The sequence below is a fragment of the Vitis riparia genome, chromosome 8, assembly GCF_004353265.1.
Source record: "Vitis riparia cultivar Riparia Gloire de Montpellier isolate 1030 chromosome 8, EGFV_Vit.rip_1.0, whole genome shotgun sequence".
Lineage (NCBI taxonomy): Eukaryota > Viridiplantae > Streptophyta > Magnoliopsida > Vitales > Vitaceae > Vitis > Vitis riparia.
In genome coordinates, this window is record NC_048438.1 from 16,686,493 (window position 1) to 16,700,286 (window position 13,794).

Here is a 13,794-nt window from a genome sequence, read left to right on the forward strand (position 1 = left end):
ACAAGCAAAGGGGGCCTACTGTATTGGACTCCATCAGGCTGATTAAGACCCCCAGAATGGACATTAAAAGAGACGCTTTCAACTTATTGGACGTCATCTCAGTATTTTAGGAAGAACTTACTTTTTGATTGCAAAAATGAAGAGGACCTTGTTCAAATGCATCAGTAGAATGGCCAAGTTGTGGTGTGAAGTCTGTTTGTAGAATATGAAAAATATTCGCCTTTTCCAGTGGTTTTTAAGGACAAGCCTATGGTATATGGTAGAGTTAAATCTCTTTAAATATGGAGGAGGTAGATTGCCTTGAAATCATATAATCCCAATTCATTCTATTACGGTAACTTTCGGGCATAAAGTTACTTTAAGCGTGGCTGAATTAATACCACATGTCCTGTCCTGTTATAGTGTCAAAGAGATGCCTAAGTTTGGTTTGCTTTCAATTCCATAATGCCCTTGAAAGTGACATTTATATTGAGACGTCCTAATGGTCATTTAATATTTTTTATTTTTCCCCTTTTAGGTTTTTTATTGTTGAACTTGCTTCCATATGAAATACTGAGACGGATGTGGATGTCATTGTTGTGAGCTCCATCTATCTTCCTTGCCTTATCTGAACTCATGTTGCTGTTACAAGATTCCCCTAACAAGGCTTTCTTTAGTTTAGACCATCTAATGTCACTAAACAAAGCCTTCATGTGGTCCATTCTTGATTTAAATTTGAAAATCTTGCTGGCATGATGAGAGATGCAATATATTATATATTTATATATTTATATTTATATTGATGTAAAGCTTCCTCTGTATACTTGTGTATTTGGATTTCTTAAAATTCATTTCTTTGCTTGCCATGACTTCGTTTTTCTTACACTCTATTTGTTATTTTTCTGCGCTGGATGATTTCCCATCATCCAAACGGTCTTTTCTCCCTCTGATATTTTTTTTTTTTTTTATAAAAAAAATCTCCTCTCCCCACGCTTTATTCCTTCTACTTTATAGAGTTTTATCTCTTGCACTAGCACTGCTCATGGAATTTGGAAAGTGAGCTTGATACAAAAACTGAGCGCGTGTCCTGTAATCCAGCATTGTGGGCATCATCTGTGCGATGGGAGTGCACACCACGCGCAGACCTTGAAAAAACGAGGATATACTGCTCTGAAAATTATGCGGATGTTAGAGGTTCAAAGAATATCCTGTAGGGACTTCTTATGAGTACAACGAGGAAATAAGACTCGAGTCTGTGAAAGCTAAGCTTTTGGAATCCCCCTCCTAGGGATATACACCCACCACACGTCTCTTCCCACCGATAATCCTTAGCTTCTACACGCTGGTTAGCCAACCTTTCTCCAATCTGTTCTGTCGGAATCGGTTCAGAATTTGGCGGGGGTTCTCTGCACCTGCCATGTGTCTCACTACTCCCCAAAACCTAATCATTTTTCACTCGAGGGCATTGTGGTAAAGAATGACTTCGGGGTTTTGACTAGTCATACGAGCATTGAATTCTCACTTTGATCTATGCTCCCATTTGTCCTGTAACTATTCACTTCCAATAGTTTCATTGGCCGTGACAATAACAATTGATTTTTAACCAATTGATGGAGAAAACTAATCATATGCTTAAAATAGACTCTATACAATTCAACAGTTGGAGTGCGACATGCATAACTAAATGGGCACTGCCTTTTTAAAAGGTCCCCCACCATCTAAAACAATATGACAATGTCCATGGACCAAAGTGTGTGATCAATTTGGTGGTCTTGCCTTGGAATATTTTAGGTTGAGCCGGCTTGTTTTCTTCTAAATTTTATTTCTCTTTAGTCTAGCAATCTCGACCACTCTCAATATCCAATTCCCAAGTTGTATAGCCAGCCATTATAAACGATAAGGACCAGGTGGCTCCCACCTAAATTATTCACAAGCTGTTTGCCCCATTTCTCTTGTCATATTGTGCCACAGAGAGATGTTAAATTTATTGATTTTAGATTACTCAATCATCATGATTTAATTGTTGGCAGTTCCCAAAATGTCATCCAAACATGATGGATTAGTAGAACAAAAAAAATAATTGTAAAAAATTAAAAGTAGACTCTCCCCGATTTGCAAAGTAAACGATGGTCTCCGGTTGCATCCATTTTATTTGTGGAAGGTGCAAATTGTGTTACGAAAGTGGGGGTGAAGGAGAATATGATGAGAAGGAAAGTAGGTGGAACATCGCTTTTAATAATTGAGATAGAGAAAGAGAAGAGGATGAGACAAGGGCCTTTCTCTTCTTTTATTACACTATTATTATGGTCGCACTCTCTTTGATCATCTCCTTGTCACGAATTTGAAATTTCTTCCATCTCCCTTCCTTTTCACTCTTTATCATGTTAGGAACTTAGGGCTTAGGACTTTAGTTTCCACCGCCCACTACAACCTCCTCTCAAATCTTCCGACACCAACTCTTCAGTTACCCACCTAGAAACTATCTTCTAATGAGACCTACTTAATCTTTCTCCTACTGTCAATTGAAATCGAAGGTAAATTATTTGTTTATGAGATAAATTGTGTCTTACGAAACTTCCAACCAATTTCATACCAACCACTGTTAGGCCACTTGATATGGGTCCCAAGTGACTCGCGGTCAACATACTCTTCTTTGAAATAAACCTCTTTTTCCCAATTTTGACTAGTCAAATTCACATTCAATTCAAGTACCACCTAATAAATTGAAATTAATTATCCTCTGCTTTTTATTTTTGTTTTTGTTTCATTACAAAAGAAAAAAAATTTGGCCCTTGTGCACATTGGAGGCGATACAGCCCATGTAGCTGGAATATTTATTCAGTTGATGCAAGTATTCTGACTTATTGAATAACTTTTACTCTTAAATATTAATGCTCACTTACCCTTTTAGAAGAAAACGATCATCTTGAGACTGACAAGAAAGCGAGATCAAAATTTCAGCCTGTTTATGCTGTGGCAATCATTCGACTTTGCTGAAAATGATTTCTTCTGCCTAATTTTTTGTTATTAGTATGTGGAATGAATGAGTGGAGAGCAAGAAAAAATTTGCGCTTTCGTGTACGTGTACTGCGTTTGGAATTGATCATAGGTGAGGCCTATGAATGTATCATTCTAGATGGAAATTAAGTACAAGTACAAATTAAGAGAAAAGTGGAAACAAAAGAGTGGAGAAACGCTCAAGGCCACTTAATTAAATAAGCCCACAATTAAGAAAATGCAATTGCCTTAAGATAGGGCATCCCTGAAAATATGTGACCCATATGCCCCTTCATTCTCTCTCTTATAGGCTGTATATCAAGTTCGGTTAACTTTTGGATGCTACTGCGTGTATATTCTAGAACATCAAAATGGTCGGCTGGGTGAGCTGGGATCCTCTGGGTGATGATAAAGTTGGGTCCAGTCATGGCCGCGACGTGTTTTGATCTAACCTATTCAATCTGACATTCGACGGTCATCAAGCTACATGCGCTTTGAACCACTTCATTCAGCATCATATAAAGGTAAGCCCGTCATAACAAAATAACACCTTTAGGAAAGTCAGGATGCCTTTATTTCTTAGGCACTTGAAAAGTCATAGGCCTTTTTCATCCATTGAAGTTTGCTCATTCATTCATGATTTATATATATATATAAATATATAGATTTTTGTGTGTCGTAGGACCTTTATTTAACCAGAAAGTTCCCACTTATAAAAGGGAAGGTGCCCTTTGTTGACAAGGTGCCCTCAACCTCGGTCATATTATTTGATTTAAATTATTGGCCTCGCCAGAGATTGTTAAATTATGGATTTTTCCTTTATAGCATAGCACCTATCAATTTTAATTTCCAAATCTCACCCTCAGTGCGAAGCCATCAGCCATGAAATGTTGATTGTTTAGCCTTCTCTCTTCTTTTTTAATATAAAGGTGAATCCGATCATAAAGCAGAAGGGAGAAAGTTGTGGACATATTCAGAATCTGTCCAGCATACCCAGCCATAGACGCAGGCTTCCAATGTGTTGTACATATATGTTGATATATACAGAGCTCATTACTCCAAAATAGGCTGCTCTTCATCTCGATCATCTCCCTTGCTTAAATTTTAGCTTCTCCAATTTTTTATTTTTTTTTTCTAAATTATTTGACCCCATATTGACATGGAATAGTCAATTTGTAACAAGTGGCAAAGTCGGGAATCTCGAGGTAGAGTTTGGAAAGAGCAAGATTTTCACCCTGAAAACGCGGAAGGTTGGATGGAGTTCCTTTATTTCATGTGTGACTAATCCCCATAGCCCACATGTTCACTCTGATCTTATGCTATTATATTTCCGAAGGCGGTCCCGGAATTGAAAAGACTCCTTCATCTACCAAATTCAATGTCACAAAAGAATATAATAAAAATAAATATCAAAATGCATCTTAAAATTTTATCATCTACAATTCTCTATTTTTAATTTTTATCAATAAAATAGATGTCAGTAAAGGAGTGGGAAGTCAACTATCTGAAGTTAAAACAAGTCCTGCTCTTCCGTATTCATAATATATACGAATTTTATTTATTCATTTATTTATATGGTAACAGATGATGTGAATTACAAATACAAAGCGTTCGTCACACGGAACTTCTCACACAAAAGCAGAGGCCACTCCACTCACTTCATAATTCATTTCTTCTCCTCCTCCTCCTCCTCCTCCTCCTCCTCCTTTCTCCCTCTCTTAGCTTCCTTCTCCCACCATGACTTCTTCAAAAGACTGCGGCAACCATGGGCACAAGCACCAAAAGCTGAGGCGATGCTTCGCCGGATTGCTTATCTTCTTCTTCATCGTCCTCCTCGTCGTACTCCTGGTGTGGGCAATCCTCCAGCCCAAGGACCCACGCTTCGTCCTCCAAGACGCCACCATCTACGCCCTCAACGTCTCCAACCCGAATATCCTCACCGTCAACATCCAAGTCACCATCACCACCCGCAACCCCAACGACAAGATCGGCATCTACTATGAGAAACTCGACACCTACGCCACCTACCGCGGCCAGCAGATTACCCTCGCGTACCTCATCCCCCCCACCTACCAGGGCCACAAGGAGATCATCACCTGGTCACCTTTTCTCTCCGGCACGGCCGTACCCGTGGCTCCCTACAACGCCATTGCACTGAATCAGGACCAGTCGTACGGCGCCCTCACCTTGATCATCAAGATTGATGGACGGGTGAAATGGAAAGTTGGTTCCTTCACATCAGGCCGTTATCATCTTAACGTCAAGTGTGTGGCGCCTATTACTTTCGGGGCCAGGAGCAGCGGTGTTGTTATCGGTAACGCCGTTAAGTACCAGATGGCTTCCACTTGCAGCGTCAGCGTTTGAGCTTCTTCACGCCGTTAGTATTATTTCTCTCCCTTTGTCCTCTTCTTATTCCTTTTTTTTTTTTTCCTTGTTTTAATTCTGTTTCTCTCCCTTGAGTCTCTAGTCATACGTCTTTTGAATTGTACATTTTGCTAAGAATAAAAGGGGAAAAAAAATGGAAAGCAAAATTGCAATGTTATTGTATAACCGTGCTATTGTAAGATTATGAATTGTGCAATAATTATTTCCAAGGGGTGGAGGGTGTGCTGTCCCTTTCTATCATTTTTCTATGGTCGCTTACTTCAAGAAAAAGAAAATTAAAAGGATGGGGGCACCTGTTTTATTTTAGAGTGACTGGTTGATGTGAATAGGACGGGATCCATTTTTCGCAAAATAGAAAGTCCAATTCATGAACACACCTAAGTTAAATTAGGTGTTATCTTCAAAGTGGATAGCAGGAAAAAGGGTCACATGGGGCTATTAAATCCCTTTTTCGCAATTGGAGGAGATGGTAAAAGTTTCCAATATCTCAATATAGTAGAAACCCAAGCCTCACCCATTCAACACAAGAATTTTTTCTTTGTTTTAGAGAGAGAGAGAGAGAGTACCCTTAAAAGTAATGTGAAGGTCGTAGCTGGTGTATGGGTGTTGCAATCTTGGGCAAAAGGCATGAGTAGTGGGTTGTGGGTGTTGGGTCTTCAACAGTTCAACACTCGTATGGCTTTGGTGGCTGTCCTTTTCGCTTCTCACCTGCTCTACCTACTAATAATAATTGCTTTGTTAGAAATAGACTTTTTTTAAAAAAATGTCTACGATCGACGCTCCTGCTTTTCTTTCCCCAGTGTCTTTTAGAAGATGATGTCGGTCGAAGATCCCACGTGTAAGAAAATTTAAGTCCACCCAGTGCATCAATCTTCAACATAATCTCATATTGCCCATCTATTTTTGAAGTTTTGTTTTGTCTGGGAGAATCATGTATCATATGCACTTCCATATCCATGCTTATACCCACCCCACTCACTCCTTTTTGGACCTGTGATAGCTCGACCAGCAAAACATTGGGCTTTAACTGCTTATATTATGGGCTGGGCTGGACTGGGTTAGGCAGTTTCTGCTACATCAAATCCCATGCACTGAAATCGTATGTTGTATTGTATTATATTAATTTCCACAAGTAATGAATTGATAAAATCTCTTACTCAAAAGGCCACAGCAACAGCATTCACCCATAATAGATGAGACAAAAACAAATTTTGGTTTCAATGTTGAAATATTGTGGATTTATTTTAGATTAATTTTTTGTCTAAAAAAATTTATGAAATTTAATTTCTAAATTTGATGAGTTATGAGACAAAAATAGTGATCATTTGTAGTAAAATGTTGTTTCAATTTTGGAATAGTGTGATTTTATTTTAGATTAGTTTCTTATTCAAATGAAAGTGATTTTAATATTGTTCATCTTCTTTTTTAGTTACAATTTATGAGAAAATTTTATATCTAAATTTTCTTGAGAAATATGATAGAAATTACGTTTTCTAAAATTTTTATTTTATTTTATTTTATTTTTAAGATAAAAGCTATCTAAAATTTTTTAAAATGAATTTGATTTTATTTTATTTTATGTAAGAAATTACGTTTTAAGTATTATAATAAAATTAAATTTTGAAAAGACAAAAACGAAAAGAGAAGAAGTGATACAAGTTAAAAAAAGAAAAGAAAAAAGCTCTTTAACTTCTTTGTAATTTTTTTTTGTTAAAAAGAAAACAAATCTTAAATAAATTGGTTATATTTTTAATTTTTTATAACCAGACCTACAAGTTGGACCCAAAAGGCCTAAGGTCCATGAACTGGAGTCAGTTTAGGAGCTTGCATTATTAACGCCCAAAGATCGGTCCAGAACTAGGCCAGACTAGGTATAGTGGAGCACTGTATGAGCAGGCTGGGCCTCTCTGCCAAATATGAAAGGGTACACCAGACTTCAGCAATATGTTTACCCGATCTCAAGATTGGCCCAAAAGTAGGCCCATTCCTACATAGCCCATGGTCACGATATATATATATAAAGGCTGTCCCACATATGCGTTCAACAACACCGGTCAAGGGCCAAGGCACCAACCATTGTTGGACCGATCAAGGGCAGACACGCTTATACAGGAGTTTTGATCCAAAATGGTACATTTAAAAAAAAAAAAATTCATAAAATAAACTTGTTTCCAAAATAATGTTCAATCTTTGTATTACATAAACTGTCATATTGTAAAACCATAATTGGTAACTACGATTTTATTTTTCTAAAATAGTTAAGAACTGTAGTCACCAACCACAACTTTAACTTTAAGTTTAAAGCCGTAATTGGTGACTATGGTTTTGAATTCTTTTAAAAATGGTCAAAGTCGTAATTATCAACTGTGATTTTAATTTTATATATATATAACTTTAATTTTTTAAATAAAAATATTATATTATTTTGATTTTAAATAAACTTATTTCATTATTTAAAAAATAATAATATATGAAATTAAATAATTGATATTTTTATTTGATATAAAAAATATGTATTTTTTAATTTTATTAAAACAATAAGCACTATATTTAATATAAATATATTTAGTTAATTATATTTATTTAAAACAAATAAATTATGAAAGCCGATTTAAAAAATAAATAATATAAATCATTATATTAATTAATATTTTTTTATATACTATATATAAGTGGTATATAATATCACATGTATATAAGTTTAATTTAAGTTTAAAATTTATCATATTTTAATTTAAGTTCATGATAATAATTTACTTATATATTTAAATAAAAATATGATAAATTTTAAATTTAAATTAAACTTTTATATATGTGTGATATTATACATCACTTACATATAATACATAAAAAGTTATTAATTAATATAATAATTTATATTATTTGTTTTTTTTTTCTAAATAGGCTTTCATAATTTATTTATTTTAAATAAATATAATTTATTATATTTTATTTATATTTAATTTTTATTAACTAAATATATTTATATTAAATATAGTGCTAATTGTTTTAATAAAATTTAAAAATATATATTTTATATCAAATTAAAAATATTAATTATTTAATTTTATATATGATTATTTTTTAAATAACGAGATAAATTTATTTAAAATCAAAATAATATAATATTTTTATTTTAAGAAAATTAAAATTAAAACTGTGGTGGTGATTATGGTTTCTATTTACAAAAAATAAAATCATAATCACCGATTATCAGCCAATTTTACATGGTAACCTGAAAGACCCATTACCAGGATTTGTGCGCCATTGCGACACGTGTGGCGCGCCTACCGACTTTGACTGATAAGCCACGAGAAATGTTAGGAATCTTCTAATTTGTCCTCTACGGTTCATGGCATGAAATATTGGGAAACCTTCTAGTCTTTCATGTGAAAACGAAAGCTACGAAGTTTCCTGGGCAACTTCCCATCCACAAAAATTGCGTTCAAGATTATCATGAACTCCTTCCACCTCACCCACCCCTTTTTTAATTCAACCCCATTTTCCAATTTTACGTGCCATGACTTTATCATACCATTAATCAATCATATTTTAAGAAATGCTGCATTGTTTTTTCAAGTTAAATGATCTCACGTGTAGACAAACTGATAAAAAGGCAATTGGATTACGCAAGACTTATGCGTTAACTGTTTCATAAGTAAAAGAATTTGGCTACCCACCCGGCTTCGACAATGATTGGTTTTGCCTATTTTCTATCTCTCCTTTTGCATTCTAATTTCCGTGAGCTTCCATGGATCTTTTTATCCAACTTCAAAAATGTTGACGAAATGAGAAATGAGTTTAATCATATATAGGGTAGAGGAAAAGTGGAAAAGCATTGTAGACTGTAGAGTTGCTCTCAAAGTTTGTTACTTCCTGCGTGTTCCTATGACTTTCATTATAAGCACGAAAGAATAGGATTTACTATTTGCCCATTTAAAGTCATTGAGGTTAACGTGTCATGACATCACTTTGAGTTCTTACCAAAATTATTGGAAGAAAATGTCTTAATAAATAAAAAAATAAAAAAACCTACTAAAAATATCTAATGGAAACAAAGTAAAGTGTTAAATAAATCTACTAAATTAACATTTGAATTCTTTTCTGAACATTAATCTCATTCCAAGTGTCTTTAATTTTAATACTTTTAAATAATTTCCTTTAATTTATATAATATATGTAATATTACCTTTATATAATATTAATTACATTATCCTTTAATTCTAAAAATGCATTTAATAATGATGGTACGAAGTTTTTCTAATTTTTTTAATATGTAAAACAAAATTTATTTTAGAAATATTGTAAACATTTTTTTAGAATGGTTGTGAAATACACTTTAAAATACATTGAATTATGGATTTTAATTATATATTTTATTATGCTTGATGATTTTAAAAAGAGGCCAACATTGTTTGTTTTGCATATATCTTCATGATAGAGGAAGATTTTTTCCATGTGTGACTCTAAGATCATAAAATGAGGTGACATTGGTATGACAATTAGAAATGTTAAAAAATACAAATAAAAATTTATATATGTAGTTTGGCATATCGGGTTGAATAAAAGGTAAATTACATGATGTTAAAATTAAGTCTATATCAATTACTTATGTTAATTAATTTTAATAAAAAGTGTAAATATTGCAAATACAAATAGAAATGAATGTAGATTATTTCACCAACCTCTAGTTTGAAAATAAGTATTTTTAATTAATTTCTCTATAAAAGTCAAATAACATTTTCCCCATTTCTTAATATTTTTCTAATGGAAAATAAGCCAAAAGGATCTGAAATCAAAATCAAGTAATCAAATATGCAAAAAGTCTAGTTAGACCGCAATGCTTACCATATTTTAAAAGCTGGTAATAATTCTGACAGCCTAAAATTTCTAGATTTAGTAAGTTCACTTGATAAAAATAATGTCTGTGCTCATGACAAGGCATATTAAATCTAGCACACAATTCCCCCAAGTCTAATCACAACATTTGGTAATGAATTCATAATCTTATTCGTGTATGTATGATATTACTTGAAGAGAACAAATTCGAAATTCCAAAATGCGACACATCAGGCGTGACCAAATCAGCAGATTGATAAGAAAAGGGAAACAAATTAATACATTCAAAATTTGACACATTCCGTGTTAGAAGTTACTAGAAAGGAAAACACGTTATGAACAAAAATCATCATGAAATTTTGTGGTGTCAGCCGAAAAGGACCCCGTGTAAGGAGTCAACGGATGCCTGGAAGTATCCATGTTGCATCGCTACCCACGCACAAAGCAACCGCGTTGATTTTAAGCCTGATACCGCGGCCTCAGTCGTGTTCTTCCCCATTAAAGAATTACACCTGCGCCCTGGAGTGCTTGAAATTATCCTCACCTCTTCACACCATTCCCGGCTCTATATATATTCGCATTCATCTCTCCTAATTTCATCGAATCCCATCTACGCATCTTTCTCTTTTTCTCCACTGCGTACTTGTTTGTCTGTTGTAGTCTTATACCATGGCTGACGTTGAGAGACAAACATTGAATAAAGGCTACTATGGCCCCTCAATTCCTCCAAAATCACGATCCTACCACAGCCACGGCCGAGGCAGCGGATGCGGCTGTTGCTGCTGCCTCCTAGGCTTTTTGCTCAAACTCATTGTCACCGTCGTTATCATCGTAGGGATTGCAGTCCTCCTCTTCTGGCTCATAGTCCGTCCCAACAAGGTTAAGTTCCATGTGGTTGATGCCTCCCTCACCGAGTTCAACCTTACCAGCGACAACATCCTTCAGTATAACCTTACCGTCAATATGACCGTCCGCAACCCCAACAAGCGTATTGGTATATACTTTGATCGCATCGAAGCCAAGGCGTACTATGAGGACGCCTTGTTCGATTCTGTTGAGTTGGAACGATATTACCAGGGCCACAAGTCAACTCATACCCTGAATCCAGAGTTTAATGGGGAGAACTCTGTATCGCTTGGAGCATCCGAGCTTTCGACTTTCAATTCGGAGAAGGCTTCAGGAACTTACAGTATTGATGTGAAGCTGCGTCTTCGGATCAGGTTCAAGTTGGGAATATTGAAGATTGGTACGTTCAAGCCCAAGGTTACTTGTGATTTGAAGGTTCCTTTGGATTCTGATGGGACAAGCAATGGTACTTTCCAAACCACCAAGTGCGACGTGAATTTCTGATCATCTGATTCAGGCTCCTGCTCGCCTTCCTGGCTCTTTGATCCACTTCGTTGTTGATTTCTTTGATTTGCATATTATTCTTTTGTTTATGGGTACACATAGCATCACATATCGTTTTCTTTCCATTTCCCTCCCTTTTGTAGGGATGGTTTAGACGTGATCATGTTGGTTTCTTCTTGTTCATAGATTATGCCATTTTTGGTTATATATATGTTATGTTATATTTATGAGTTTGGTTATAATTTTTATTTTTTTCGGTTAATCTTCGCTGCATTTTTCAATTTGGTATACACGTCGGGGCAAATTTTAATTATTTGGTGAACTGCTTCTTTGGTTCGTCGGTAAAATATAAGTGGACGAATTTATTAATAAAACCTGATTTTGTTCTTATTCGTTACATGGAGAACGGTGCCAAATGCTCCTACGATCAACTTGAACGAATGATGCGTGACTGATTCAATGTTGTGACTACGTGGGCATTGTGTCGGTGAAATGCAACAATCCATAATCTATTCAGATAAGAATGGTGGGGGGCCATAGAAGGGTCTCGCAGATGACATCTAGTCAAGCCTCCTGCTTTGTCCAAAAAATTTAACATTTATAATTGAAAAAGGAAATTTATATAAAAGATTTCAAGTTTAGAGTTCAAAATTTACGTAAAAGACATTATTTTTCTTTAATTATATTTTTAAATGCTAAAAGAAGTTTTGAACCTTTAATCATCTCTTTCGATTATTCAAGGGGTTTTTCTTATTTGTAATTTTAAATAATTTATATAATTATTAATTATTGTAAAGCTTACGTTTTCATATTTTTGAAATATTATTTCTCATTATCAAACACTATTTTCTCTAGATTATATTTTTAAAGTTGAAAACTGATATTGGTTAAAAGAAGTTTTTGAATATTCAATGTTATTCATTTTTATAAAATTTTTAAATAATTTATTATGTATTATTATATAATATCATGGGTTGTTGGTTTAGAAAACCACTGTACATTTCAAATTTGAGAACTTTGTTGTCGTTTTTAATTTTTTTCGTACGTTTCACACGTGCGCTTCGGATTCCAGAACATGGACTTATTTTTTATTTTTAAAACCAAAAATTTCTATATAAAAAATATAAACTTAGTTAATTTTCTATCTTCATTTTTATATTATATAATAGCGGGTGGGAGTGGAAATGTGATTTGACTTGCACAGCCAGACTAAGCAAAAAAAATAAAAAAAAGTTCCAAGAAAAATCTGGCTTCATATGGGAAACTTAGGTTTTAGGTTATCAATATCAAAATAATAGTATTTCATACCTCAGGTTTGCCAATTTCAAGATCACGATGCTAACCTCAAAAATATTTTGGGTCTCATGCACTTTGGACTGAGTTGTTTTTTAATTCCCAAAATGCCCCCCTCCTTCGATCAGGTCAACCTTCACAAGTTTAAAAAAAATAAAAGACTAAAAATAAAAAATAACTTAATAGCAGAAACCTTCTTTCTTCGTTTATTTCTATATGTAAACCCCCAGTTCACTTTTCCTTCTTATCTTCTTTATTTCCCTATTCCTTTATACACATCTAACTAGTATAAACCATAATGGAAAACCAGTCATTTTCTTCATTTTTCCTCCTAGTGTGTGATATGGTAGAAGCTGTGCATCCTTGGGTGCCTCTGCCTACCACCAACGCCACCCACCACCATCTCCTCACATCCCATCCTTTTCACCTCTCTTATTCGACTTCCTCTTTCTTTACGCCTCTATCATTCTCATCCTAAGTACTTTCTCTCACTCTCTGTTTCTATTTGTATATGATTTGAACGATAGTGATCTAGGGCTTCAATCTACAATTTTTCTTTTAAATTTTTTATTGCTTGAGAATGATATCGTAATTTATTGTAATTCTAAGGTTTTCTTATTGATTTTTGTTTTTTTTTCCATGCCAACATGCTTCAACTTGATTGGGCTTATCTGAAATTTTCAGCTTCATGTGCTCAATTGCTGAGAAATTTGTTGAAATTGAAAGAAATATAAAGTTTTGACATTTTCAGGGATTGAGTTGGGTGAAAGTGAATGACTGAGTTTATCTTTGTCGAATAGTTGTTCATACATCACTAAACTAATATTTTGATCGGAATCATTGAGCTAATTGTTATTGTGTTAATTAAATGAAGGATTAAGCTATTTTCCAACAGATGTTAAGCTTGTAGGAAAATTTTACATCTTGTTTTTTTTTTTTTTTTTTTTTCTT

At 34.3% G+C, this 13,794-nt stretch overlaps 2 protein-coding genes across 2 annotated transcripts; both read left to right on the forward strand.

Annotated features, from left to right (window-relative positions):
* Positions 1-4,615: 4,615 nt before the first annotated feature.
* LOC117921063 (NDR1/HIN1-like protein 1) lies at positions 4,616-5,601 on the forward strand. The gene has a single exon (XM_034838832.1). The coding sequence runs from the start codon at positions 4,714-4,716 to the stop codon at positions 5,338-5,340; it is 627 nt and encodes a 208-aa protein (XP_034694723.1). The 5' UTR covers positions 4,616-4,713; the 3' UTR covers positions 5,341-5,601.
* Positions 5,602-10,781: 5,180 nt separating this feature from the next.
* LOC117921261 (NDR1/HIN1-like protein 10) lies at positions 10,782-11,792 on the forward strand. Its single transcript, XM_034839105.1, has one exon. It carries the CDS (start codon positions 10,870-10,872, stop codon positions 11,548-11,550), a length of 681 nt encoding a protein of 226 aa, XP_034694996.1. The 5' UTR covers positions 10,782-10,869; the 3' UTR covers positions 11,551-11,792.
* Positions 11,793-13,794: the final 2,002 nt, after the last annotated feature.

What these genes read in the sequence shown, in the direction of transcription:
- LOC117921063 (XM_034838832.1), top strand. Translation starts at nt 4,714, where the DNA reads ATGACTTCTTCAAAAGACTGCGGCAACCATGGGCACAAGCACCAAAAG.
- LOC117921261 (XM_034839105.1), top strand. Translation starts at nt 10,870, where the DNA reads ATGGCTGACGTTGAGAGACAAACATTGAATAAAGGCTACTATGGCCCC.